A 23,086-nucleotide genomic window follows, 5' to 3' on the forward strand; every position below is an offset into this window, starting at 1 on the left:
TCTGCTCCCTCTGCGTGTGCCCGTGTTCAGCACTGCTGCTCCATCAGTCTGTGCCCAGCAACGGGGAAAAGCCTCAGCCCTGCAGGGCGGGGAGCTGCCGGGCTCTGCCTGAGCAGCTCAGCCAGCGCAAAGGGAGCTGCTCCACACGGGAACCAGGAGCAAAGGGCTCCTTTTCCAGGACATGTTTTCTGTAGAAAAACAAACAAACAAACAAACAAACCAACAAACACGAAAAAAACATGAAAGATAAAAATTACTCGCAAACGTGTAGTGAAAAGTCTTCTATAACTCTGGAGTAAGAAAGAGGTAACTGATCCTGCGAAAAAGAGAACTCAGCTTTGATTTTAGTTCCTTAGTTTGTACACGTGCTAGTGGAAAGGATCCATTAGCTGCCTTCCTTTACAGATTTGATGGATGTTTTCCAATGTTAAGATATTTTACACTGCAGTTAAAGGAATAGGAAATTGAAATACATGTTCTTCATGACTGTGTCTTGAGTGTCAAAATTTTGCAGTTTGAAACTTGCACCTAAAGCATTGCAAATGGAAGTGATAAATCCCAATGGACTGAGTGAATGCAGCTTTTCCTATGCGATGTGCAGCACTCCAAGGACTTCCTCAGTGGGGCTGTGGGTGCTTGGAGCTTTGTCCTGTGCCACTCCAGGATGTCATGAAATGGGACTTCACCTGCCACCAGCCCAGGTCACGCTCTGCCACCAGCCCAGCTCCTTGGACCTTGTGTCCCCAAAGAAGACACAAGGTGTTTCTGCTGCTCCACCTTTGCACAGATCCACAGAGAGCTGGGATTATCCCAAGTCTCGTGTCTCCATTGTGCCATATTCCTAAAGAACCAGCAGCCCATCCCGACGAATATGGTGAGTTATGTGGATGGTTGTCAGCTCCCTTTCCTGCCTAGAAATCCTGAAACTGCTTCTAAATGCTGTTCCCTTCAGTTCTTGGACACCTACTCACACAGAGGTGAAGAAAAAATCCCCTGGCCATGGCTTACAAGGTGAGTTATGCCAAAGCTAGAGCTCTGTGGGAAATCTCTATCCATCCCTATCCTTTTAATATATCTATACATGGGGGTGTGCATGGATGTGTCTTGTATGGAAAGGAAGGAGTGTGCAAACAACGTGACTGACGCTTTCACCCTCTGTGTTCATTCCATACTCATGGGTACAAAGATATTATGGAAACCTTTGCAAAGACAGACCTTCTGTCCATGGATACAAAGACATCCCAGAGCCCCTGGCACTGACAGACCCTTCTGTCCATGGATACAGAGACATCCAAGGGCCCCTGTCACTGACAGACATTGCTGCTCTTCAGCCAGTGACAGGATGAGTCCCTGAGCCTGGGGCTTGGCCTTCCTTGTGGTGAGGGGCATCAAGGAAGGCTGCAGTGTGATGGAGATTGTGATGGGCTGGGAACTCACTGGGGGAAAGAAGGGAGCAGTTGTGTAGTAAAAGGCAGGTGGGGGAGAGAACTGTTCAGAGAAGGGATGAGCTACAGCTTGAGAAAGCTGAAGAATGACATTTGGGGTCATCCCAGATTGATGTCATTTCAGAAGTTATGGAACAAGTTTAATTTTTGGGGGATGTCATGTTTTCCTTTGGAGGTGTACACTCTGCAGACTTGAGCTGCATTGCCAAAATGCTCAAGTCTCTGCTGGAGGTCACATCGTTTCTTCTTTGGCTGATCCCGGCCCGGTGCTGAGCCCAGCAGAGCCCTGGCAGAGCCCAGAGCAGCCTCAGCATCTGCAGAGCCCGGCTGCAAGGAGAGAAACCAGAAACCGCCCGTCAGCTCAAGGCTCCTGTCCCCTTGTCCCAGCCAGCCACGGTGCCCAGGCCATGCTGGCCGTGCTCAGCGCTGAGCCCAAAGCTGCCCATCACTGCTGCCTTTGGGAGCAGAGCAGGAGGGCAGGACATGTGCCCAGCCTGCAGCCAGCCACAGCAGATCCAGCCCCTCAGCAGCTGCCCAGAGCGGGATGCTCCTGTGCCCGCTGCCATCTCCCAAAAGCTCTTGTCCCACCCATGCCAAGGAGATGAGGACCCACCTCACACCATCTGCTGCCAGAAGAAAAGCTGGTCCCAAACGATGTCCTCAGCCTTCTCCAAGGGCACGGCCCATCCACACCACGGCTGGTCCCAAGCACTTCCCGATCCAGACTGGACCCCACCTAGAATTCTTCCTTTAGGAAAACAAACAACAAATTAATGAAAATAGGTTACAGACAAAAAGGGGAAAGAAGAAAAAAGGTAAAAAATCTTATGTCTGTCAGGAGTTTGAGGAAGGCCCAACCCCTCCATTCTAGGGAAAAACCCACCCACGGGTGAGGGAAGCCCATGCTTTCTCCCTTCCCCCCTGCACTGTCCCCCAAAATCACGTTGATCCCAAAGCAAAGCAGGGGAGTGGAGCAGCCCAAGCCCTTCCTTGCCTGCACAGCAAAGCAGCCGTGCTCAGGTTCTGGAGTCCCACCTGTGCTCCTGCCATGGGGGTTTGTTTGTGTTGGGCTGGCTGCCCCAGCCCCAGCCTGGGGCACGGTGGGTGCTGGGGGCTGTTGGCAGGACCAGGAGCCCACTCCCATTTCGTAACCACCCCAGCCCACACCCCCAGCCCTGCCAAAAACCAGCTGGGCAGCCACTGAAGAATCAGTTGCATCCACCCCAGCAAAGGGGAAACCTTTGGTTCCCGGCCAATGCACAAATCTGGGAGCATCCCCCTGGGTCTGGACTTACCTGAAAATTCTCTGTGGAGCCTGGCTTTCAAGAAGGTGCCAGAATCAAAGTCCATCATCGCCAGCTGCCGCTGGCCAGGTCGAGGAAGAGGTTGTCATCCTTGCTGTTGTCCTCCATGTCCCCAGCAGCAGCAGCAGCAGCCCCACCTGGTGCAGCTTCTCCAGGGGCTCCTTCTTCCCTGGGGTGACACCAGGCTGTCAGGGTTCTGCCCAGGGCCCGGCTGTCACTGAACCAGGACAAGCAAAACCAGCTCAGATGGCGGCCACCAGTGCTGGGCAGAGCAGCTCAGCTCCAGCACAAGGGCTGCGTGTTCTCACTCAATGAGCCCTGTGCAGTGACACAGGCAGGACAAAGAAGTTTGGGTTTCTTTGCTTCTGATTGCCAGGGTATGTGTGGAGCTGTAACTTACCAGGTCCCTGCATCACTGTGCCCGTGGCTCTCTCCCTTCTTCTATGGCTGATGAATATCCTGCATCCAGGGATCACAGGACAGGTCTTCTAATGAGGGCCTGTCCAAGTAGTGCAGGGATAAACACCGCCTGATCAGAACTTGGCAATCTGGGGAGAGAAACCACAAACCACTGGTCAGTTGGAGAAGGCTCCTGTCTGCTTTGCCCCACTATACCCATGCCCAGGCCACGCTGGATGTGCCCAGAGCTGGGCCTAAACTTTCCCATCAATTCTCTGTTTTGGAGGAGAGCAGGACATGTGCCACCTCCTCAGCAGCTGCCAGAGCGGGATGCTCACGAGCCCGCTGCTGTCTCCCAACACTGGTGTTCCCCCCGTGCCCAGAGATGAGGATCCACCTTGGGAGAGCCGTTGTGGCAGCGGGAGCTGGGCCCAGCTGATGTTCCAGCCCCTCCTGAAAGGGTGCTTCCCGCAGACCATCTCATGCAGCAGGATGCCCAGGGTCCAGACGGTTGCTGCCTCGCCATAGTACCACCTGAAGTTGGTCCACTCCGGGGGTCTGTATGATCGTGTTCCTATGGAATAGGGATGGAGCTCATCAGGGGGATGCTGCTGCTCCCAGAGCCTGAGCCCAGCATCCCTGGGCATGTGGGGCTGCCCCAGTGGCACACGGGGTGACCTGCTGCCCTCTCGCCAGCACCTGGCACTTGTGTACAAACCCAGGGTTGGAAAAGAAGGCACTGGTGCTGGAAGAGGGCAGCAGAAACCCTGGCAAGGCCCGACCATGACACACAAAGGAAAAACCCGCTCACAGTGCTGGGGAAAAACCATACCCACATCCTCCCTGCTGGCATTGCCCAAAAAATATTATGAACCAAGGCAAAGCAGGGAAGCACAGCAGTCCAAGCCCATTCTCACCTGCACACCAAACCAGCTGGTGTGCAGGTCCTGGCTCTCCCTCTCTGCTACCCCCACCCACAGGGGATTTTGTCAGGCTGGCTGCCCCAGCCCCAGCCCCAGTCCTGGGAGAATCCCTGCTGCCACACCCTGGTTGGGCCCTGAGATGTTGGGCCAGGAGATGTTGGTCCAGGAGATGCCGGGACCGGGAGCCTACTCCTGGGTGGGCTCACCTGCAAACTGAGTGTAGGCTGTGTCCTGCAGGTAGGTGCCACAGCCGAAGTCAATCAATTTTGCCTGCCCGGTGTCCAGGTCAACCAGGATGTTCTCCGGTTTTATGTCTCTGTGCAGGACCCCGCAGCTGGTGCAGTGCTGCACGGCCTCCAGCACCTGCCGGAAAAGCTCCCGCGCCTCTTCCTCGGTCAGGAACCTCCGTGCTCGAATGAAATGCCGCAGGTCCTGACACCGCTCTGGGCGCTCCAGCACCATCACGATGTTGTTGGGGAGCTCAAACCAATCCAGCAGCTGCACCACACCGGGGAAGCCTGTGGACACCTTGTCCAGCAGCACTATCTCCAGTGGTGCGCTGGTGCCGTCGGGCTGCGGGAGGAGCACGGTGCCGTCAGTGGGGCTGAGCCCGTGCCAGGGCTCGGGGAGCCCTCAGCCAGCCCGGGATGCTCTGTGCCCTCCGCTGGCCCCACGCCCGCCCTCCCTCCAGGTGTCCTGGTGGCTCCCACCCTGCCGGGCCCCGGCTCATCCCCGCCCGGCACGCCCCGGCTTCTGCCGCTGGCCCCGCTCACTCACCAGCTCGCCCCAGTGCCGGACGCGGTTCCGTGGCACCTTTTTGATGGCCACCTGCAAGCCAAAGGGAGCAGCGGATTCAGCTCGCCGCCTACCGTGTCCAGCCCCATCCTCCTCCGCCGCCCCCTTCTCCTCCTCCGCCCTCTCCTCCTCCTCCGCCCGCTGCTGGCCCCTCTGCTCACCGGGGCGCCATCCGAGAGCCGAGTGGCCGAGAAAACCCTGCCGAAGCCGCCGCGCCCCAGCAGCGAGCCGATCCTGTAGCGCTGCTGCAGGGCCTCCTGCGCCTTCCCTGGGGAAGAGACGCGGCCGTCAGCGCTCGGCCCGGGGCCAGGAACGGCCCCCGAGCGCTCCCCGACCTCCCCGGGCCGAGCATCCGCAGGCGTCCGCTCCTTGGAACGCGACAGCGGCGGCTCGGGGCCAGCGGCCGCGCTGCCGAGCGGCGGAGCTCGGGCCGGGGAAGCCGCAGCGGAGGCGGCGGCAACGGCTGCACCGCCTGTGTCCTCCGCGGGCCCCGGGAGGAGCCGGGGCAAGGGCCGGGACCAGGGCCAGGGCCGGGGCAGGGCTCGGAGCAGGCGGAGCCAAAGGGCGGCGATACCGCCCCAGCCCCAGGCACTGAGGCCCGCCCAGAAGCGCCAGCGCCAGCTCGGCCAGAGCCGGGCGGAGGCGAGAGCGAGGCGGGACGCCCGGGGCCGGCGCCGGGGCCGGGGCCGGGGCCAGGGGCGGGCCGGGGGCATGTCCCGGGCGGGCAAGGGGAGAGGGAAACTGGGAGAGGAGGGGAACACAGAGAAAGGGAGATCGGGAATGGGTGAGGGACCGCGGGAGAGAGGGTGGAACAGTGGGAGAGGGAGAGGAGAAGATAAAGAGGGGCGAAAATGTCGCTTCTTTCGCTCTTTTTTCTCTTTGCGCTGCCGCCGCCGCCGCTGCTGCTGCTGCTGCCGCTGCTGCCGCTGCAACTGAAGCACCGGGGCCGTTTGTCCCCGGGGCCGTTTGTCCGTTGCCCGCTCGGCCCCGCGCCGAGCCCCGCGCTCCCCGGGCAGCCCCTGAGCCTGGCCAAACACGGGAACTTTACCGTGTTGAGCCAAGAGCCAGAGTCTTGATTCCTGCACAGGGGCACAGCAATGCCCTTGGCTGCTGCTGTGCCTTGTCCCTGCTGAGCGTCAGACACTGTCCGAGCACATTCCCTGAATGCAGAATTTGTACCTGACCCAAGCACTGCACTTGTGTCTCCAGCATTGCTTTCCAAGAAAAACAGGGGAAGGCAAACTGGGTGTAGCTCATGGTATTTTACAATGTCTAAAACTTGCCAAGTGATGGATCTTAGAGGTGAGATCCATTTGCAATGAATGGGATGGAGAAACAGTGCAAGATGGAAAAGGGAAACATAAAAATAAATAGAGAAAAATAGAGAAAAACATACTGGTAGTTTCTTTTGGTTTTATTTTCATTTCTTAAAAAAGCTGTTTCAATTTTCCCAGAATCTTCTCCACAGTCCTGTCTGTTCTTTCCAAAAACGTGACCTGGAGAACGAGGTGCAGCTCCTGTCTCAAGATGTGCCCCCAGCTGCAGCTTCTCTTGGCTTCCCACACTGTGCGTGCAGCACAACTCTTGCAGCAAAGCAGGACAAATTATCTGAAGAACTTGACAACTTGTTCTTGCTTTTCCTTGTGGACAGGGGAGTTGTGCCATTGGTACGGTTTGCATTGTTACTCTTCTACCCAAAGAAAACATGATGAGCTGCCAGGAATTGTTGGGGAATACAAGCCTGGCTGAATGTGGAGAAAGAATCTCCAGAGCCTGCAGCCAGCAGTGGAGAGCTCATCATTCCAATAGCCCCATGGACACCTTGAAAGTGATCTGGAACTTGAAAATGGGCTGACAGAGGGAGTTTGTTTGTGTGTTCAGTGTAGATGATTCTACATCTCTTGCACTGGTACAAATCAAGAGCACAATCAGTTGTTGATAAGCACTAGAACATGATAAGCTGGACCACTGAGTAGATGAAAGAAGGCCAAAAGGATAAATGCAGGGAATGACTTGGTGAAGTTTGTCTGTTAAGAAGGGTCATTTTTTCCTAATAATTCCCAATTAATTCCCTTTGCCTTTGTTCTTTTTGGCAAGCCTGTTTGCATGGCAGATTGCCCAGGAAATGAGAACCTGGAGCTTGTGGAAGTGCCTGAAAGGTGCCCTGTTCCTCTGCAGGGACACTCAGGCTGGAACAGGAGCCTGAGGCCTCTCTTGGGAAGCCTCCTCGGAGCTGGAATTTGTGCCATGCCAGGAGAGGAGGAGGGGGAGGAGGATGGGAGCTGTGTGTGAGGAGCAGGAGGTTTGGGCCGCAGGACATTCCGTCTGTGCCGCTGCCCCGCAATGGGCGGGCGTGCCCGGGGCTCTGGGCCTGCCCCGCGTGCGCTGAGCTCCCGACACTGCGGGAGCTGCCCGGGCTGGGCTCAGGTTCCCACTGGGACTGGGCAGCAGGCTGGGCTCCAGCTGGGATCAGCAGCAGCTGGAAATACCTCTGGGCATCTCCACTTTCTGCTGCTGCTCGGAAAAAATAATTAAGTGACAAGTTCTGTTTTTTCTTTCTCCTGGTGGATTTTTTCATTTTATTTGCCACTGCAGGGGCAATTTCTGTGATGGCCTCTGTCACTTGATTCTATTTCAGCAGCAGCAGCAGCAACAGGGCTGTGTTTGAGCACTGCAAATGTCAGCTGTGTGGCTTTCATTCCCCTCGACTTAGTGCTCAGGGACTTGAGGGCATTTCAAAATCTGCTACTCATGATGTCTGAGACAAAAAATCCTGAGTTACTGATCACTAAAGCACAGTGGGTAGCACTGATTGAAAGAGGCAATTGCAGTTTTGCAGATAAAATCAGGTGGCAAGCAGAAGAGGGACAAAAGCAGACGAGATCTACAATGTCCAAGGCAAAGGCACCAACAGCCTCCTGCTGTCACCTCAGGGTGAGTAAAACAGAGCTGAAAACAGCGCTGGAACACGATCCTTTCTTCCTCTGAGGGCTGGCTCAGGGCAGCAGAGGCGGGCCCTGAGGAAGCCTGAGGGCTGTTTGTGGGGGATTGTTGCTGTAGTCCAGAATTGCCCTGGCAAAAGCCCTGGGGAGCCGAGGCAGGAGCAGGTGGGAAGGGCCGGCGCTGCTGCTGCTGCTCGTGGCCGGGAGCCCCGGCCGGGCCGGGCCTGCGCCCGCTGCGCTGCGGCTGCTGCTGCTGCCAGAGCCGGGCGGGACTCGGGGACAGGGAATGGACACGGGGGGACAGCAAAGGCCTTGGGGGCTGCAGGGATGTTGGTGCTGGGGCCAGCGCCAGCACAGAGCTTCAGCCCGCAATGAAGCCCGAGGGAAACGCTGTCGAAAGGCTCCATTCAGCCTTTCTTTACTCGGCGCTGTGAAGGGACCGAAATAAAAGGAGAACAAGCAGGGCCCGAGCCCTTCTCCTTTGGGAGGAGCCCCGCGCCTGGGGCTGTGAGGGGCCGTGAGGGGCTGTGAGGGGAAATGAAGGGCTGTGAGGGGCTATGAGAGGTTCTACAGGGCCATGAGAAGTTCCATGGAGCCGTGAGGGGCTGTGAGGGGCCATGAGGAGCCTCAGCCCTGGCAGGAGGGGGTGCCACCATGTCCCCAGGGCAGGGCAGCCGTGAGGGGCTGTGAGTGCAGACGTGGCAGCAGAGCGGGCTTGGGGCAGCTCTGGGAGGGGATGAGACCCTTCCCCAGCTCCAAACCACACCAGACCCACCATTAACAGGATTTTCTGTCTTTAGAATCCACTGGCAACTTGGAGTTGAGTGTACAGTTAAATCCCAGTGGGAAAAGCAAGAGACTTTCAGTCATTGTTTTTCAATGTGTGTTTCACATACATTTCAGTGTGACATCCAGCCATTGTTATTAATGTCTAAGATTTAAAAGTCTTACCAATGAAAATTAATACTAATAAATAATAATAACATCAAGAACAAGAAATGAAGCCCTGAATCCCAACAATCAGCTCAGAAACATGCTTTTGTTTGTAGTAATAGATTAGTACTAAAGGAATAAATGAAAAAGTTTTAATTTGTAATTCAGACAAAAGACGTTTCATCTTTTTCCAAGGTTCTGGTCCCTTTCCTCCAGGGACATTTCCTTTACTCACCCACTTTCTAATAGTTAGAAAGGAGTTAAGCACATCAGAAAAGTCAACAGCTCCTGTTTCAAAGGGAAGCAGCCACCACTCCAGGAAACCTGAATTGCCCCCAGGCACGTGTGTGCACTTGAAGGGTGAGCAGGTGTTGGGGACAGAGATCTCAAACTCCTTCTAAGGCTGTGAGAAACCCACAAGCGGCAAAGTATCATTGTGGGTCAACTCCTGCTGAAATTCCATTCCCCCACACCCTCCAAATGGGCAGGCAGGGCTGGGCTCTGGCAGGGTTCAGTTTTGAGTGCCTTGTGCTCCCTGGTAGGGTAGTGATCCTATCAACTCTGGTACTGATGGATTGTGGTATGGCTGCTGAAGGAGGAGAGGGAATCTCAGCAGACAGGAAAGTCTCTTCTTCTCCTTTCTCCCTGCAGAACCCCCTGTCCAAAGAGAAATGCCTGTGCTGGGTTTCCATGGGACCCCTTCCCTCAGCCCAGTGTCTGACCCTCTGTGTGCTCTGCAGGAGCCAAAGCCAGAGGAGGCCCAATATCAGTCACCACATGGTCCCCACACAGCAGGAGAAAGCACTGCTTGCAGTGGGGCTGCTGATCTGTGACCCATCCTGATTCCATCCACCCCACTCCTCCCAACCACAGACACCAGAAGGATCCCAGGAAAGCCACAGTGCTGTACCAGATGCCAGGAGCACTCCCTGCTGTGGCCTCAGGGATGCTGGGTGACCTGGTTGATGAGCATCTCTGGCTGGTGATGGAATGTGTGGATGGAGGCCTTTGACAGGAGGTTGTTTGAGATACGTGTGGGGCTGAAGGAGAGATGGCAGCTGTCAGTCGGGAGGGCAGGGACCCCGCTTGTGAGTCCATTGCCTTGGACACCCTCAGCCACAGGATGTCCAAGAAGTCACACAAGGCTTTGGCACTCTCAGCCTTCTTTTCCCCAAGTTCCTGCTTTCTGTACATTTACAGCAGAGAACCTTGTTTGTTTTTAGAACTAGAATAAAGATCCCAGAGGGAACAAGCCTTGCTGGTTTTAATCAGAAGCATCAGTGACCAAAAGTTGTATTTCCTTGTGTGGTGTCCTCGTTTGCTGCATTTTCTGAGTTCCTCTTGGATCCTTTGGAGGGCAATAGGTTGTGCCCTCTGAGGATCCTTTGTGCTCCTTGGTGACCCAGGAGAACCTTCCAGGAGGTTTTTGGGTGAGCTGCTGTTGTGATGTCACAGGAACGTTGCCGTGTCCTTATGGTGTTCCCGTTGCTGTGGGGCACAGAGGCCTCAGTGTCAGAGCGGCTCTGGGTGCCTGCTCATTGCCTGAAGATCCTCCTGCCTGAGGCATTCTCAGCAGCCAGCCCAGCCCCTGACGGGTGTCCTTCTGTCCTTGCAGGGGGACAGACAGTCTGCAGACGTGTGCAGCACAGCCAAAATGATCCAGTAAGTGGTTGCTGCAGTTTGCACTCTGGACACTGGGGCTTCTTATGGGTATTTTTTAACCCACTCAGCCCCTAAGTCGAGGTTTTCCCCAGGTGCACCATATGTGCCTTTGGGATAGCTATGGGCTTTCTGTTCTTCCTTTGGAATGGATGTGATTTTGAAGGAAAATTACCATTTGGATTCCATTCATTTGGGAGAGCTCCTGCCAAAAGCTTCTTATAAAGGGTTTGTTTCTAAGCCAGCAGGGTGTGCACAGCATTTGGAATGGAGCCTGGGGGGGTTCTGTTCCCCAAGAGGAGAGTGTGTGGCAGCAGACCCTGGCACTCCCTCCATTTGCAGGTCCAGTCAAAAACAGGATACAGCCAAGTATTTTGTGTTGTTCTCTTGCCTGTTGTGTGATCCAAAAGGACTGTGGCTCCAGGAGGGAATTTGTGAAAGGAAAACGCTCTCTCTTGGCATTGACTTGTTGTGTGGGAGTTCCCAGCACAGGCAGCTTTTTCTTTTATCAGCGTCTGGTTCAGGTGAAGGTCACCTCACACATGGATACTGCGAAGCTCATTCTTCAGAGAGTGGGAAAGGAACCTGTGGTATTCAGAGATCCCAGTTGCTCCCTTTCAAAACCAGTATGAGCCCAGTAAGCTCCAGGATGATCCTTGTCACATGCCAGCACTTCCAGGATGGTCCCAGTTGCCTCTGGCTAGATCAACCCAGTCAGTCCCAGTATGATGCCATTTTCCCCCAGCGTGCTCCCAGTTTCTGCCAGTCACCCCCAGTATGGGGGATGATGTGCAAGGTATGTTGCCAGTCACTCTCAGATACTCCCAGTATGAGTCCGGTCACTCCCAGTATGATTCAAAGATGGATGGATGGGAGGCCTGATGGAATCCTGGAGACCATTGTGACACTCTAGGGCCCCATGGAACCGTGGTGACACCAAGTTGGCTGGGAGTGTTGATGTGCTGCAGGGTAGGAGGGCTCTGCACAAGGACCTGGACAGGCTGGATCCAGGGACCAAACCCAACAAGGTGAGGATTAACAAGTTCAAGTGCCGGGTCCTGCACTTTGGCCACAACAACCCCTGCAGTGCTCCAGGCTGGGGACAGAGAGGCTGGCCAGCAGGCAGGCAGAAAGGGACCTGGGGCACTGATGGACAGCAGGCTGGGTATGAGCCATCAGTGAGCCCAGGTGGCCAAGGAGGCCAATGGCACCTGGCCTGGATCAGGAACAGTGTGGCCAGCAGGAGCAGGCCAGGGATTATTCCCCTATGCTTGGCATTGGTTGAGCTTCATCTCAAGTGCTGTGTCCAGTTCTGGGCCCATAATTTTGGAAAGATATGGAAGGGTTGGAGAGTGTCCAGAGAAGGGCAACAAGGCTGGTGACAGGTCTGGAGCACACATTCTATGAGGGGAAGCTGAGGGAGATGGGGTTGTTAATCCAGGAGAAGAGGAGGTTCAGGGAAGACAAGGTGATGTCATGGCACAAGTTGGACTTGATGATCTCCAAGGTCTTTTCCAACTTTGCTAACTTTGTGATTCTCTGAAACCACCCTTGGAGCAGGTGCAGGATGAGCCCTGGGCCTTCTCTTCGCAACTTCCAGCAGCCCAGGTCCCTCAGCTTCTCCACACAGCCCCCAAAACCCATCCTGTCAGTCCTGCAAAGCCTTTCCAGCTCCTCGTCATTGCCCAGAACAGGGAGCCCCACAGCCAGACACAGCAGCCCAGATGTGCCCCCCTGGCCTGTGCTGCCTCTGGCAAGGGAGCAGCATGAGGCACTGCAGAACCCTGCAGACAATTCCTGAAGCACCTGTAGGATGATCCTGCTCCCCGAGGGACCTTCTCATGGTGCCAGCTCAGGAACTGAAATGGGGAGTGGGGGCAGAGAGGAAAGGGCAAACAGGGATGGGCTGTTTGCAGGGGAGGGAATAGGGGTGGGAAATAGGAAGAAATCTGGAGCAGGAAGAGTAAAGAAAGCAAAGGAAAAGTATAGGAAATGCTCAGGGCAGTCTGGGGGTGACTGCCAGGCAGCCCTGGCTCTGAGCAACAACATCTGCAGTGGCACAGGAAACTCACAGCTCATGAGTACAAACTTTCTGTGTGACTTCAGAGGCCACGACAAACCTGAGTGGTTTCCCTCCCATCCCCCAGCCCTTCCTGGCCCCTGGGGCTGATGGCATTTGTGCTCCCTCAGGTTCATCTCCCCACAGCAGCACCATGGGGGTGCTGACACCTGCTCTGGGCAGTGCAAACAGGGGCTCCTGAGCCAGTGCTGCTGTGTCTGTGCCTGCAAGGATGCGGCACCTCTCTGAGCTGGGGGAGAGGCCAGGGCTGCACAGGGGGGATGTTGTTGGCAGCTCCATGAGGACACTCTGGGATGCTGTGCTGGGGTGTCCAGAGCAGTGGGGATGGATCAGCCCCTGCTCTGCTGCTCCTTCCTGTCTCCCCCAGGGACCTTGCAGAGCCCCAGCCATGCTGTTTGCCCCCAGCCTGCCCACAGCCACCCTGGGGCTGCTCACGGGGGTTTTCCGTGCTGAGCATTGGCCTGGGTGTGTTCTTGAGAGAGCCTGGACAAGGAGCCTGGAGCCCCCAGGCCCTGCCCTGAGGCGTCAGCGCTGCCCCAGCAGTGCCCATGGCCTGTCCCTGCTGCAGCCCCGGCACTGCCACCCCCAGGGCTGTGCCCGGCCCCGAGAGCACTCAGGCCCTGCAGCAACACCAGGGCAGGAGGGCAGCGGGGCAGTGGCACGGGAGCAGCACTGGCAACACCAAGTGCTGCTGCTCCTGGGCACAGCTGCTGTGCCAGCACTGATCTGCCCCAGCTCTGCACACAGACACTGCTGCTGCAGCTCCAGAGAGGGGAACAAAAAGGAGATCTCAGGAGAAAACTTTTCTGGGAGATCCTTTAATTCCATTAACGCTACCAAGAGCGCAGCCACTCATTGGCACAGTCTGTGGCCAAAGGGAAGATGAAGAGAGAAACAAAATGAGAAATGGCACAAACAATGATATTTTATTGTGGACAAGATCTAAAAATGAAAACAAAGAAAACATCCAAAATGAAACCAACAAGAAGAATCAAAGATGACTTTTATTACAAGTGATTTGCAGAAATTGGCCTGCAGTTTAATGTTTCTGAAACCATCCAGTCATCAGTGTCCACACTGCAGCCTTGAGCTCCTGGTTCCTCACGCTGTAGATGAGGGGGTTCAGGGCTGGAGGCAGCACCGAGTACAGAACTGACAGGGCCAGATCCAGGGATGGGGAGGAGATGGAGGGGGGCTTCAGGTAGGCAAATGCTGCAGTGCTGAGGAACAGAGAGACCACAGCCAGGTGAGGGAGGCAGGTAGAAAAGGCTTTGTGCCGTCCCTGCTCAGAGGGGATCCTCAGCACAGCCCTGAAGATCTGCACATAGGAGAAAACAATGAACACAAAACAACTAAAAGTTAAACACACACCAACAGCAAGGAGCCAGATTTCCCTGAGATAGGATTTGGAGCAGGTGAGCTTGAGAATCTGGGGCACCTCACAGAAGAACTGACCCAGGACATTGCCATGGCACAGGGGCAGGGAAAATATATTGGCTGTGTGCATGAGAGCACTGAGAAAGCCACTGGCCCAGGCAGCTGCTGCCATGTGGGCACAAGCTCTGCTGCCCAGGAGCGTCCCGTAGTGCAGGGGTTTGCAGATAGACACGTAGCGGTCATAGCACATGATGGTCAGGAGGAAATACTCTGCTGAGATGAAAAAGACAAGAATAAATAACTGTGCAGCACATCCTGCATAGGAGATGGTCCTGGTGTCCCAGAGGGAATTGTGCATGGCTTTGGGCACAGTGGTGCAGATGGAGCCCAGGTCAGTGAGGGCCAGGTTGAGCAGGAAGAAGAACATGGGGCTGTGCAGGTGGTGGCTGCAGGCTACGGCGCTGATGATGAGGCCGTTGCCCAGGAGGGCAGCCAGGGAGATGCTCAGGAAGAGGCAGAAGTGCAGGAGCTGCAGCTGCCGCGTGTCTGCCAATGCCAGCAGGAGGAAGTGGCTGATGGAGCTGCTGTTGGACATTTGCTGTGGCTGGGCATGGGGACCTGTTCATGAGGAAAAAGACAGTGAAGAGTTACAGGAGAAATCAAAACCATTTCTCATGCACCTTCCTCTGCAACACAGAGTTTTTCTTTTTAAGCCCCCCCCATGTCTCTCCTGGTATTTTTGGATATCAGAAACTCTCAGCATTTCTGCTGCCCTCTGGTAGAACAGAGTGAGTTCCCTGATGCAAGCTGATGACTGGAGACTGAGGGGAGATGATCTGTCACTTCATTCTGTTCGGAGTTTCTCTGGGCTTTCACTTTCCTCACATGAAGGATGTTTACTCTCTCATGTTTTCCTTAAAGATCATCAGGTATTGCTGAGAGCAGATGGATCCACCACAGCCCAGCTCCACCTTTGTATCCAAGGACTCACATTGCTCATCTCACCAACCCAACAGCATTGTCACTGTCAGAACACCTCTACCTTCCCCCGTGGGTCTTTCAGATAACACAAACATGCTCTAGGACAGGTTTGCATTCTGCATTGAAGCTCCCAGCTGGGACTGAAATCTCAGGGAGACTTCCAAGTGTCCATATGATGGCTTTGGATGAAGGGAGATCCAGCTCCTTCCCTGGCTGCACTGCCAGCATTGCCCACAGCCGGGCACTGGGGACAGCGTCCCCCTGAGCCAGCTGTGCCCCCCACCAGAGCCCCCAGTGCTGGGCAGCTGCTCCCAGCCCTGTGCTCTGCAGAGGAAACTGGGCCCGGGGCTGCAGAGCTGCCCCACGGCTCTGCTGCAGTTCTGCCTGCACAGGAGGGGCTTCACACCTGGGAGCCCAGCCCTGAGGGCAGAGGCTGGGCTGGGGGGACAGAAGGGAGGGGGCTTGTTCAGAGGGAGGGGCTGCACTGCAGGGGCTCCTATGGACATCTCTAAACTCTCTGTCACAGGATTTCTGGGCTTTTGTTTACTCTCATTCCCTGATCTTCTCTCTGCTTCCTGGAGATTTTCCTCCTGCAGGTGTTTCCCTGTGTCTGATCTCTCCCTGCCAGCACCCACAGATCCCAAATCTCTGTGCATTCTCCTTGGCCTGACAGAACCCTGCCTGTTTGCAGGGCTCTGGCTGGGGGCAGGTTCTGTTTGCAGCTTGGAGAAAGGACAGCTCAGATTAAGGCTGATGGGTCTAGTAAAGGTGATGCTAGTGCTGTCCATGGGCAGAGTGGCTGAATGCACATTAGCTATCTCCTGTGAAGCTACTGATCACTAAAAGTAACAGTCTGCATGTCTCAAGAACTTGTCAAAATTAATAATATCTTTAATATTTATCCCCCCCCTCCTCCCTGCCGTTCTGCAGTATTAGGAATTTGAATACAAAGTCTTAGGAAATGTCCTCATTTTTATCAAAATCCTTGTCTTGGAAATATTCTATGACTGATCAGAAGCCCTCAGCATGTCAGAGCTTCATGAGCATTCACCTCCCCAACACCACAAATACTCAGAGCTGTACTCACAGAGTCTGTAGGCACTGGCATGTTCCAGCTTTAGGAGATGGCTCCAGGAGCTGCAGCTGCATTGTCCTGCAGCCAGAGGCTTCCTGTGTCAAGGGCTGGGAGGGATTGTGCCCCAAGCACTTCTCAGCACCTTCCCAGCCCTGACTGATTGAAGCTCTCTGTGCCTCTAGGCTGTGCCCTGGGTGGCTGCAGGCAGTGCCCCAGCCCTGCTGGGCTGGGAGAAGAGCTGCTCAGCAAGAGAAACGTGCTTTTGAAGCTTTTCCTAGTTTTCAGGATCATCCTCTGTGCCGAGAGCCTGGCCCAGCTCAGCAGCACAGACACAGCAGCAGGACTTTAATGAGCCTCTTGGGGCTTTGTGCTGAGGCCCTGAACATCAGTCCCTGAGAGGGAGGGGAAGAAACTGCTCAAGAAGTCCAAGTCAGAATCCAAATCCAAAGCTACTTTTACCTTTAATGGGTCCCACTGAGGGACAGCACTGAGAAAGTGTCCCCAGGCCCCAGTCAGGGCAGAGAACAGGAGGCACTGATGACAGGTGGGGACAAAGAGAAGCCAAGTCTTGGTGCCCTGGGCCACAGCAACCTCTGTGCCAGCAAGGGCTGTGAGGAGACACCTTGTCCTGAGGCCCTGGGGCCTCCTGGCACAGCCCCAGCAAGGCTGGCCACTGTCACCCCCTTGGCCTGCCCTCAGCATCCCCCCTAGCCCACATGCCAGTGGCCTCAGGGATCTGCTGGAAGGAGTCCCTGGGGAGCCTTGCTCAGGAATGGCCCTGGGGGCTCCTTCATGCTCCCAGGGACTGCAGCTTTTTCAAAGGACTTTGGCTTTTGCCTTGGAGTCTCTGAGAGGTTTGTGCAATCATGATCTCCAATTATCTGCTGTAATTAGTCCCTTGAGAGACTTTGTCAGTAACAACACTCATTGTGGGCCTCATTAATGCTTCAAGGTACTTCAGGTTCTTAAGGCACTTTCCTTTTTCCTTCCCAATTCTGAGAAAACTTCTTCTGAGAAGTTTGTGCAATCATGGCCCCAATTATCTGCTTTAAGGAGTCCCCTGGGAGCTTTGCATTGACACTCAGTGGGGCTCATCAAGACTTTGAGATACTCAGGGTTTTTTCAGCTACTTTGGATTTTCCTTTCCACACTGAGTCTCTCTGAGAGGTTTTTGTGCAATCCTGGCCTCCAGTTCTGTCCTCCAAAGAGTCCATGAGGAGCCTGTGTTGGGGATGGACCTCAGTGGCACCCATTAATGAAACGAGACACTTTGGGTTTTTTTCTGACTTGGACTCCTGGAAAGGTTTGTGCAATCTCCTCTCAGGCCCTGAGGTTCAAGGGCTCAGCTCCAAATGCACCATGGGGCTCATTAGGATCAAGCAAATCCTAACAAACCATGGCTGTGCCTTGATTTTCCTCTGGTCTGGTGCAGTTCTTAGGAAAGTTTTCTACAATCGTTACGAAGAAATAGTTCAATGAGCTTCTAAGAAATATGTATTCCTATTTTAAGGGGCATCTTTTATTCCTGTTCTCTTTGGAGCAGAGGGATTTTAGCATTCAGTAATGGATATTGGTCCAGGGTCTCTCCTAAGAAGGTCTGGCCAGGTCAGAGAAGCTGTGTCTTGAGGTCTGACCCAGTGTGGACAACCTTGCTCCACATTCCCCAGCCCCATCCCGTCTCTCCTCACTCCCCTGGGACCTGCTTTGCTCACACAACTGGCTGCACTCAGGCAAAGAGGGGTTTTCCTTCTTTGATTTTAGCATTCTAAAACTCCTGAGTTTCCCCATGGAAAACAGACACCCTCCTCAAGTGTGTGCCAAGCCCAAGGTGCCACCAAGGAGCTTCCCCTTCCCCAAGGCAGAACCATGCAAGGAATGTTTCAGACACACAGGCAGTTCTACAATGAACACAAAGCCAGAGTTGGCTGAAGGCAGAATTAGAGCAGCTGCTGAAGGCCAGACAAGCTGTGAACTCCTTGCAGCTGAAAGCACCAAGTGGGTTGTTGGGAGGTGTGTGAGTGAGCCAAGAGTGAGGGAAGGGAAGTGCAGAGAGCCCTGGGAGTGTTTCTGTGGAGACAGGCTGTGGGGAAGGGCACTGCAGAGCTGCCCTGGGCCAGCTGTGAGGGTGGATTATCATCCCAACCTGCACTGGGACATTGCAAGGGGCTGTTGCCATGGACACTGCACTGACCCCACTGCTGGGTTTGGGTGCCATGGCAATCCCCATCCAATTTGGAAACTTGAATCAAGTTATTTCCAGAGGTTTGGCTTGTTAAGGTGTTCAGAATGTGAGTGAGCCCTGGGGCACTGAATTCCTGACCTGAAGAGCTGAAGGCTGAACAAGCCTCTGGAGAAGGAAAAGCCAGTAGCAGCAGCAGCCTCCAAGTTGCTGAGGATGTCAGCAGCCCCCACTGAGGCCATCCCTGCTCAGAGACTGTGGGGGAATGGGCAGACAAGGAGAGTGTCCCTGGGGCTGGGGAAGCAGAACTCAGAGGCACCAGCGGCTCCAGGTGGGAAATGGAGTGTGGAATGGGGCTGTGAAAGCCCTGCCTGGGCTGTGCCAAGCAGGAGAGCCAAGGCCTGAGCCCCATCCCCCAAACAACTCTCTCAAGGAGACCTTTAAAAGGAATTACATTTCTTTGTGTCCTCTGAGTTGGATGCACTGGAGAAATACTGATAAGAGATCGTCTGATAAGAGGGCAAAACCAGAAAACAGTCTTTATTGGTAAATCAGAGGAAGTTTGACAAATGGTTTAATACGGCATTCAATCAACAATAAACATTTCTCAAAGCATTAACTTGGCCCATTCAACTTCACAAACTATAAACCCATTCAATTTTAAGTTAATCCAAATTTGCAAATTTGCCCTTTCAAATTTGCAAGAGGACATAGAATTTGCAAGAGAAATAGAAGACACAAAAAGTGAGAAAGACAAAGAAGATACAGAGAAAGACACACAGATCTACCAACTCCTGGATTCCAGCAGTGTTCAGAGAGAAATCCCAAGAGGAGGTAGGGTCAAGATGTGTGCTTGCCTTGTGGTCAGCCTTAAATACCCCTTGGTCTTCCTGAGCCCTTCCCCAGGTGGGATTTCCAATAATTTGGTTACTCAGGAGCTGGGCTGGTGGCTCCAGAGGTGAGTGTGGAGCATCGCCTTTGATGTGCCAGGGCCTGGCAGACAGTGCTGGGCTGGGATAGAGGCTCTGGGGGGATTGGGGTTCCAGGGCAGTGCAGTGCTGGGGTTACAGGGCTGGGCAAGGCTGGACCTGCCCCTTCCTGCCCCCACACAAAATGTTTCCAACCAAAATCTCCTCCAGTCTCTCACAACAGGCAACGTTGGAGGTGGAATCTCAATTTTGGTCATGGGCACCTGGCTGAGAAGGACAATTCTTTTCCATAGGAAGGAAAGCACAGAGGCCCAGGCTTCGGAAAGCAGGTGAGAGCTGGACATCAGGAGGCCAAGGCCAGCCCAACTTGTCAGTAATGGCAGAATTTGTCTGGGAGCAGTCTTTGGATCAAGGGAATGTTAGAGGTGGAATCCAAATTTTGACCATGGATGCCTGGAGAAGCATAATAGTTCTTTCCCACAGGAAGGAACTCACAGTGCCTTCCCAGTGTTTCAGTAGCAGATGAGAAGAGACCCTCAACATGTCAAGGTCAGTTGGACCAGTCAGGTGGCCCCTGGGAGGCCAAAGCAGCCAGACCTGTTCTGTGTTCCCTTGATTTTATGGGGCCCCATAGAGTCACAACGGACCCTTACTTCAATGGGGCCCTGCAGTGTCATAATGGTGCTGTGATTCCATGGGATCCAGCAGTGTCATAGTGGAGCACTGATTATAAGAAGACCTGCAGTGTCACAGTGGACTCTTGATTCCATGGAGTTGTCACAATGGCCTCAGGATCCATCAGGCCCTGCAGTGTCACAATGGTCCCAGCGATTCCATGTGGTCTTGCAGTGTCACAATGGTCTCTGTGGTCCCACAGGCCCCTCAATGTCAAGTGACTCCTCTGTTCCATGAGGCCTGAAATGTCACAATGGACCTTGGGGATTTGCAGTGTCACAAAGGTCTCCTTTGGCTCCACAGTGTCACCATGGACCACTGATTACAGGAGGCCCCTCAATGTCACAATGGACCTTTGGTTCCGTGTAGCCCTGCAGTGTCACAAAGGCCTCTTGGTTTCACGAGACCCCACAGTATCCCAATGGTCCTCTTGGTTCTGTGGGGACCACAATGGTCTCACTGTTCCATGAGGCCCCACAGTGTCACAATGCTTTGTTTATTCCATGGTGCCCCACAATGTCACAGATGTCCCTTGGTTCCATGGGGCCCTGTGCTGGTGCATTCCCCCCTGCCCTTCTCAGGCCGCCGTGCCAGCTGAGAAATGCTCCTTGGGCCTGGGCCTTGGCCAACAGCCCCTGGGCTCAGCTCCTGTGCAGCTCATCAGAAACACTGTCTGCTCCCAGGCACTGCTGCTGCCAACCAGCTCCTGCTTGCTTCAGGAGCAGCCCTGGGAACTGTTTCTGTTCCCTCTGTGGCACAGCATCCCTGTTCTCAGCCTTGCAAAGAAAGCTGTTGATGCCGAGTGCAGCCAGGATGAAACATTGCTGTGCCTGAAGTCCCTCTCTTGGGGCCCTACAAACAGCGCTCCAAAAGGAGCCCCTTGCAGCTCTCCTGGGCCAGCCACCTCCCTCGGAGTGGGGCCTCTGTGAGCCGGGAACTCTCGCGTTTGCTGCACTCGGGGCATCCCCGAACAAGGACGGAGCCTGGGCCAATCCCCCCACTCCTCCAGGCTCAGCCCTTGGCCCGCTGGGGAGATGTCAAAGCATCCGCAGGGAGCATTTCCCTGCCCTGCAGGGGAATTTCTCACAGCTGCCTTGCACTGCCTCTTTGTGTCTGTGTGCACACAGCAGCGCTGTGCCCTGGCAAATGTGGCAGAAATGCTGCTCTCGGAGGGGCTGGGGTGCCTTGGAGATCTGAGTCAGTCAGGCCTGTGAGTGAGGGTAAGTCACGAGGTATAAACTAAGTTAAATGCTGCCTACTGTTGCTCTTTGCTGAATTAAGTTGAATATAAGTTATAAGCTAAGTTGAATATTGTTAAGGGTTATCCCTCTGTTATATCAAAAAGTCATAGGTTATAAGTTAGGTTAAATATAGTAAATACAGCTCTTTTGCTAAATTGTGACATTTGTGCTATCAGTTAAGGTTGAGGTCTAAGTGAAGTCCTGTTAAGTTTGAGCTCTGTAGAGCTTTTAGGCTGTATTCCTTTTATCCTTGCCCTCACTGTCCTCTTGTCACACACACACACACACACACACACACACACACACACATACAAACACAAACACAGGGACAGTTCTGGGTGCATTTCTGGTTTAGTTGCCAGGATTTTGTTTGGTTTTGTTGTTGCTTTGTTTCCTTGCTGTGCCTGAAGTGTCCAGTCAGGAGCAGAGTGACTCTTGCCAAGGAACTTTGTGCTGCTGGTGCTTAATATTAAATCTGGTTTTTGCTGCTCCCTTGCTGGGGATTTTTTAAGTGCTCTCAAGCCCTTGTTGGTGACAGGGTGAAGGAGCCCTGGCCCAGGCTCTGGCCCTGGGGGACATGGGGACGCTGCCGGGGAGGTCCCTGTCCCCCTGTCCCGGACCCCACTGCCCTTGCAATGTCCCACAGCCATTCTGTGATGCCCCAGCCCCTCTGAGGTGGCAGAACGCACTCTGATGTCACAGCCTTCTCTCTGACATCACACACTCTTCTCTGTGATGTCACAGGGAACACTGTGATGTCACACAGCTACTCTGTGATGTCACAGTCCGCTGTATGATGTCACATCACTGCTATGTGGCCTCACAGCCTGTTCTGTGATGTCTCACAACCAACCAGTGATTTCACAGTCCAACCTGTAGTGGCTTTGTGATGTCATCCAGCAACTCTGTGATGTCACAACCTGCTCTGTGATGTCAGAACCCTCTCTATGATGACATACATTCAACCTTTGATGTCATAGTAATGTCTGTGATGTCACAACCTACTAAGCGATATCACCCAGCCCACACTGGGATGTCATACAGCCACACTCTGATGTCACACCCTGATTTCTGATGCCACAGAATCCCCTCTATGATGCTGTAGCTGTTCAGTGACCTCACACAACAAAATCTGTGATGTCACAGCCCCACCTGTAACCTCACACAACCCACTCGGAGCTGTCACACAGCCCCTTTCTGACATCCCAGCTGCTCTGGGGCTCCAGGACACAGCCCCAGAGGTGCTGCTGTGACACAGCCCCCTCTGGGACATCGCACAGCCCCTGCCAGTGCTGAGCCCCTGGGAGCTCTGTCTGAGCCTGCTCGTGTCCCTGAGATGCCCTGGCAGGGCCCCAGCCCTGCTGGGCTGTGCTCAGGAGCTGCTCCTGGCCAGAGCTGTCTCTCTGCAGCGCTGCCCTTGCCAGGAGCTGTCTCTGGGCCAGGAGCCCGGCCCAGCTCAGCAGCACAGACACAGCACCAGGACTTACAAAACCCTCTTGAGCCTTTGGGGCTCTTTGCATCACACTCAGTCCCTCAGATTGTGCTCCAAAAACTTCTCAAGAACTCCAAGTCAGATGGAAACACTGAAGTTTCTTGTAGTTGAAATAAGAGAGACACGGCTGAGAAAGCGTCCCCAGGTTCCAGGCAGAGCAGAAGACTGGAGGCCCTGATGGCAGCTGGGGACAAGCAAGGGAAAGGTGTCTGTGGTGCTGAGCAAAGCTGGATGTGTTTCAGGAATGCCAAGGGCCAAGGGCTGCCCCTGGCAAGGCAGATGCTGTCCCTCCCTCATTGCTCAGGGCTCTTCCCGGGCCACTGGCATGTGGGGATGTGCAATGCCAAGGGCAGCACCATGGGGCAGCCCCTGCCAGGCTGCTGAGCAGGGACAAGGAGGCAATGAGGCCCCAGGGCTGCCGGGGTCACTTGTCCCCTGCTGGCCTCAGGCCCAGGGCCAGCAGCCATGGCCAAAGGGCTGCACAAGTTGCCTCTGGCAGGGCCTTGCAGCTGCACAGCCCTGAGCCCTCAGCCTCTACCTGATGCTTATGTGATGAGGCCTCCAGACCCCATCCTGGGAGATTTTTGGGTCCTCTCCATGGTCTGTGGAAATGGGAACACTGGTCAAAATTATTTTCTACCAAATCTTGCAGTGACA

General features: G+C 54.5%; 3 protein-coding genes and 1 long non-coding RNA gene across 7 annotated transcripts in view; 2 read left to right on the forward strand and 2 right to left on the reverse strand.

The window, feature by feature from the left end:
- LOC147647286 (uncharacterized) overlaps window positions 1-23,086 on the forward strand; it is a 245,522-nt gene that overhangs the window by 25,851 nt on the left and 196,585 nt on the right. The gene's annotated exons all lie outside the window — the stretch shown is intronic.
- Window positions 1-23,086, forward strand: part of LOC147647287 (serine/threonine-protein kinase pim-1-like) — a 66,745-nt gene that overhangs the window by 13,416 nt on the left and 30,243 nt on the right. The gene's annotated exons all lie outside the window — the stretch shown is intronic.
- On the reverse strand, window positions 1,943-5,819 carry LOC147647289 (serine/threonine-protein kinase pim-1-like). Of its 3 annotated transcripts, none has more exons than XM_086872296.1 (7): window positions 5,028-5,819; window positions 4,849-4,899; window positions 4,278-4,644; window positions 3,546-3,722; window positions 3,150-3,297; window positions 2,741-2,918; window positions 1,943-2,193 (listed from the first exon to the last, which is right to left on the reverse strand). In XM_086872296.1, the coding sequence occupies exons 1-5, from the start codon at window positions 5,577-5,579 to the stop codon at window positions 3,191-3,193; spliced, it is 1,254 nt and encodes a 417-aa protein (XP_086728422.1). In that variant the 5' UTR covers window positions 5,580-5,819; the 3' UTR covers window positions 1,943-2,193; window positions 2,741-2,918; window positions 3,150-3,190. The 3 variants fall into 3 exon arrangements, with proteins under 3 accessions (XP_086728422.1, XP_086728421.1, XP_086728420.1); XM_086872295.1 differs by having other exon boundaries at window positions 1,943-2,189; window positions 2,741-2,966; window positions 5,028-5,818; XM_086872294.1 differs by having other exon boundaries at window positions 1,944-2,193; window positions 2,741-2,966; window positions 5,028-5,818.
- On the reverse strand, window positions 13,388-14,452 carry LOC147647290 (olfactory receptor 14J1-like). The gene has a single exon (XM_086872221.1). The coding sequence runs from the start codon at window positions 14,450-14,452 to the stop codon at window positions 13,520-13,522; it is 933 nt and encodes a 310-aa protein (XP_086728347.1). The 3' UTR covers window positions 13,388-13,519.

Source organism: Cyanistes caeruleus, unplaced genomic scaffold (genome assembly GCF_971803275.1).
Source record: "Cyanistes caeruleus unplaced genomic scaffold, bCyaCae1.hap1.1 HAP1_SCAFFOLD_11, whole genome shotgun sequence".
In the NCBI taxonomy this organism is placed as follows: Eukaryota; Metazoa; Chordata; class Aves; order Passeriformes; family Paridae; genus Cyanistes; species Cyanistes caeruleus.

Excerpts from the sequence above, each read along its gene's own strand:
- LOC147647290 (XM_086872221.1), bottom strand. The coding sequence starts at position 14,452 with ATGTCCAACAGCAGCTCCATCAGCCACTTCCTCCTGCTGGCATTGGCA.
- LOC147647289 (XM_086872296.1), bottom strand. The coding sequence starts at position 5,579 with ATGCCCCCGGCCCGCCCCTGGCCCCGGCCCCGGCCCCGGCGCCGGCCC. Across the intron at positions 4,900-5,027 it reads GGCTCTCGGATGGCGCCCCG|GTGGCCATCAAAAAGGTGCC; the intron begins GTGAGCAGAGGG and ends TTTGGCTTGCAG. Across the intron at positions 3,723-4,277 it reads AGCCTACACTCAGTTTGCAG|GAACACGATCATACAGACCC; the intron begins GTGAGCCCACCC and ends CCTATTCCATAG.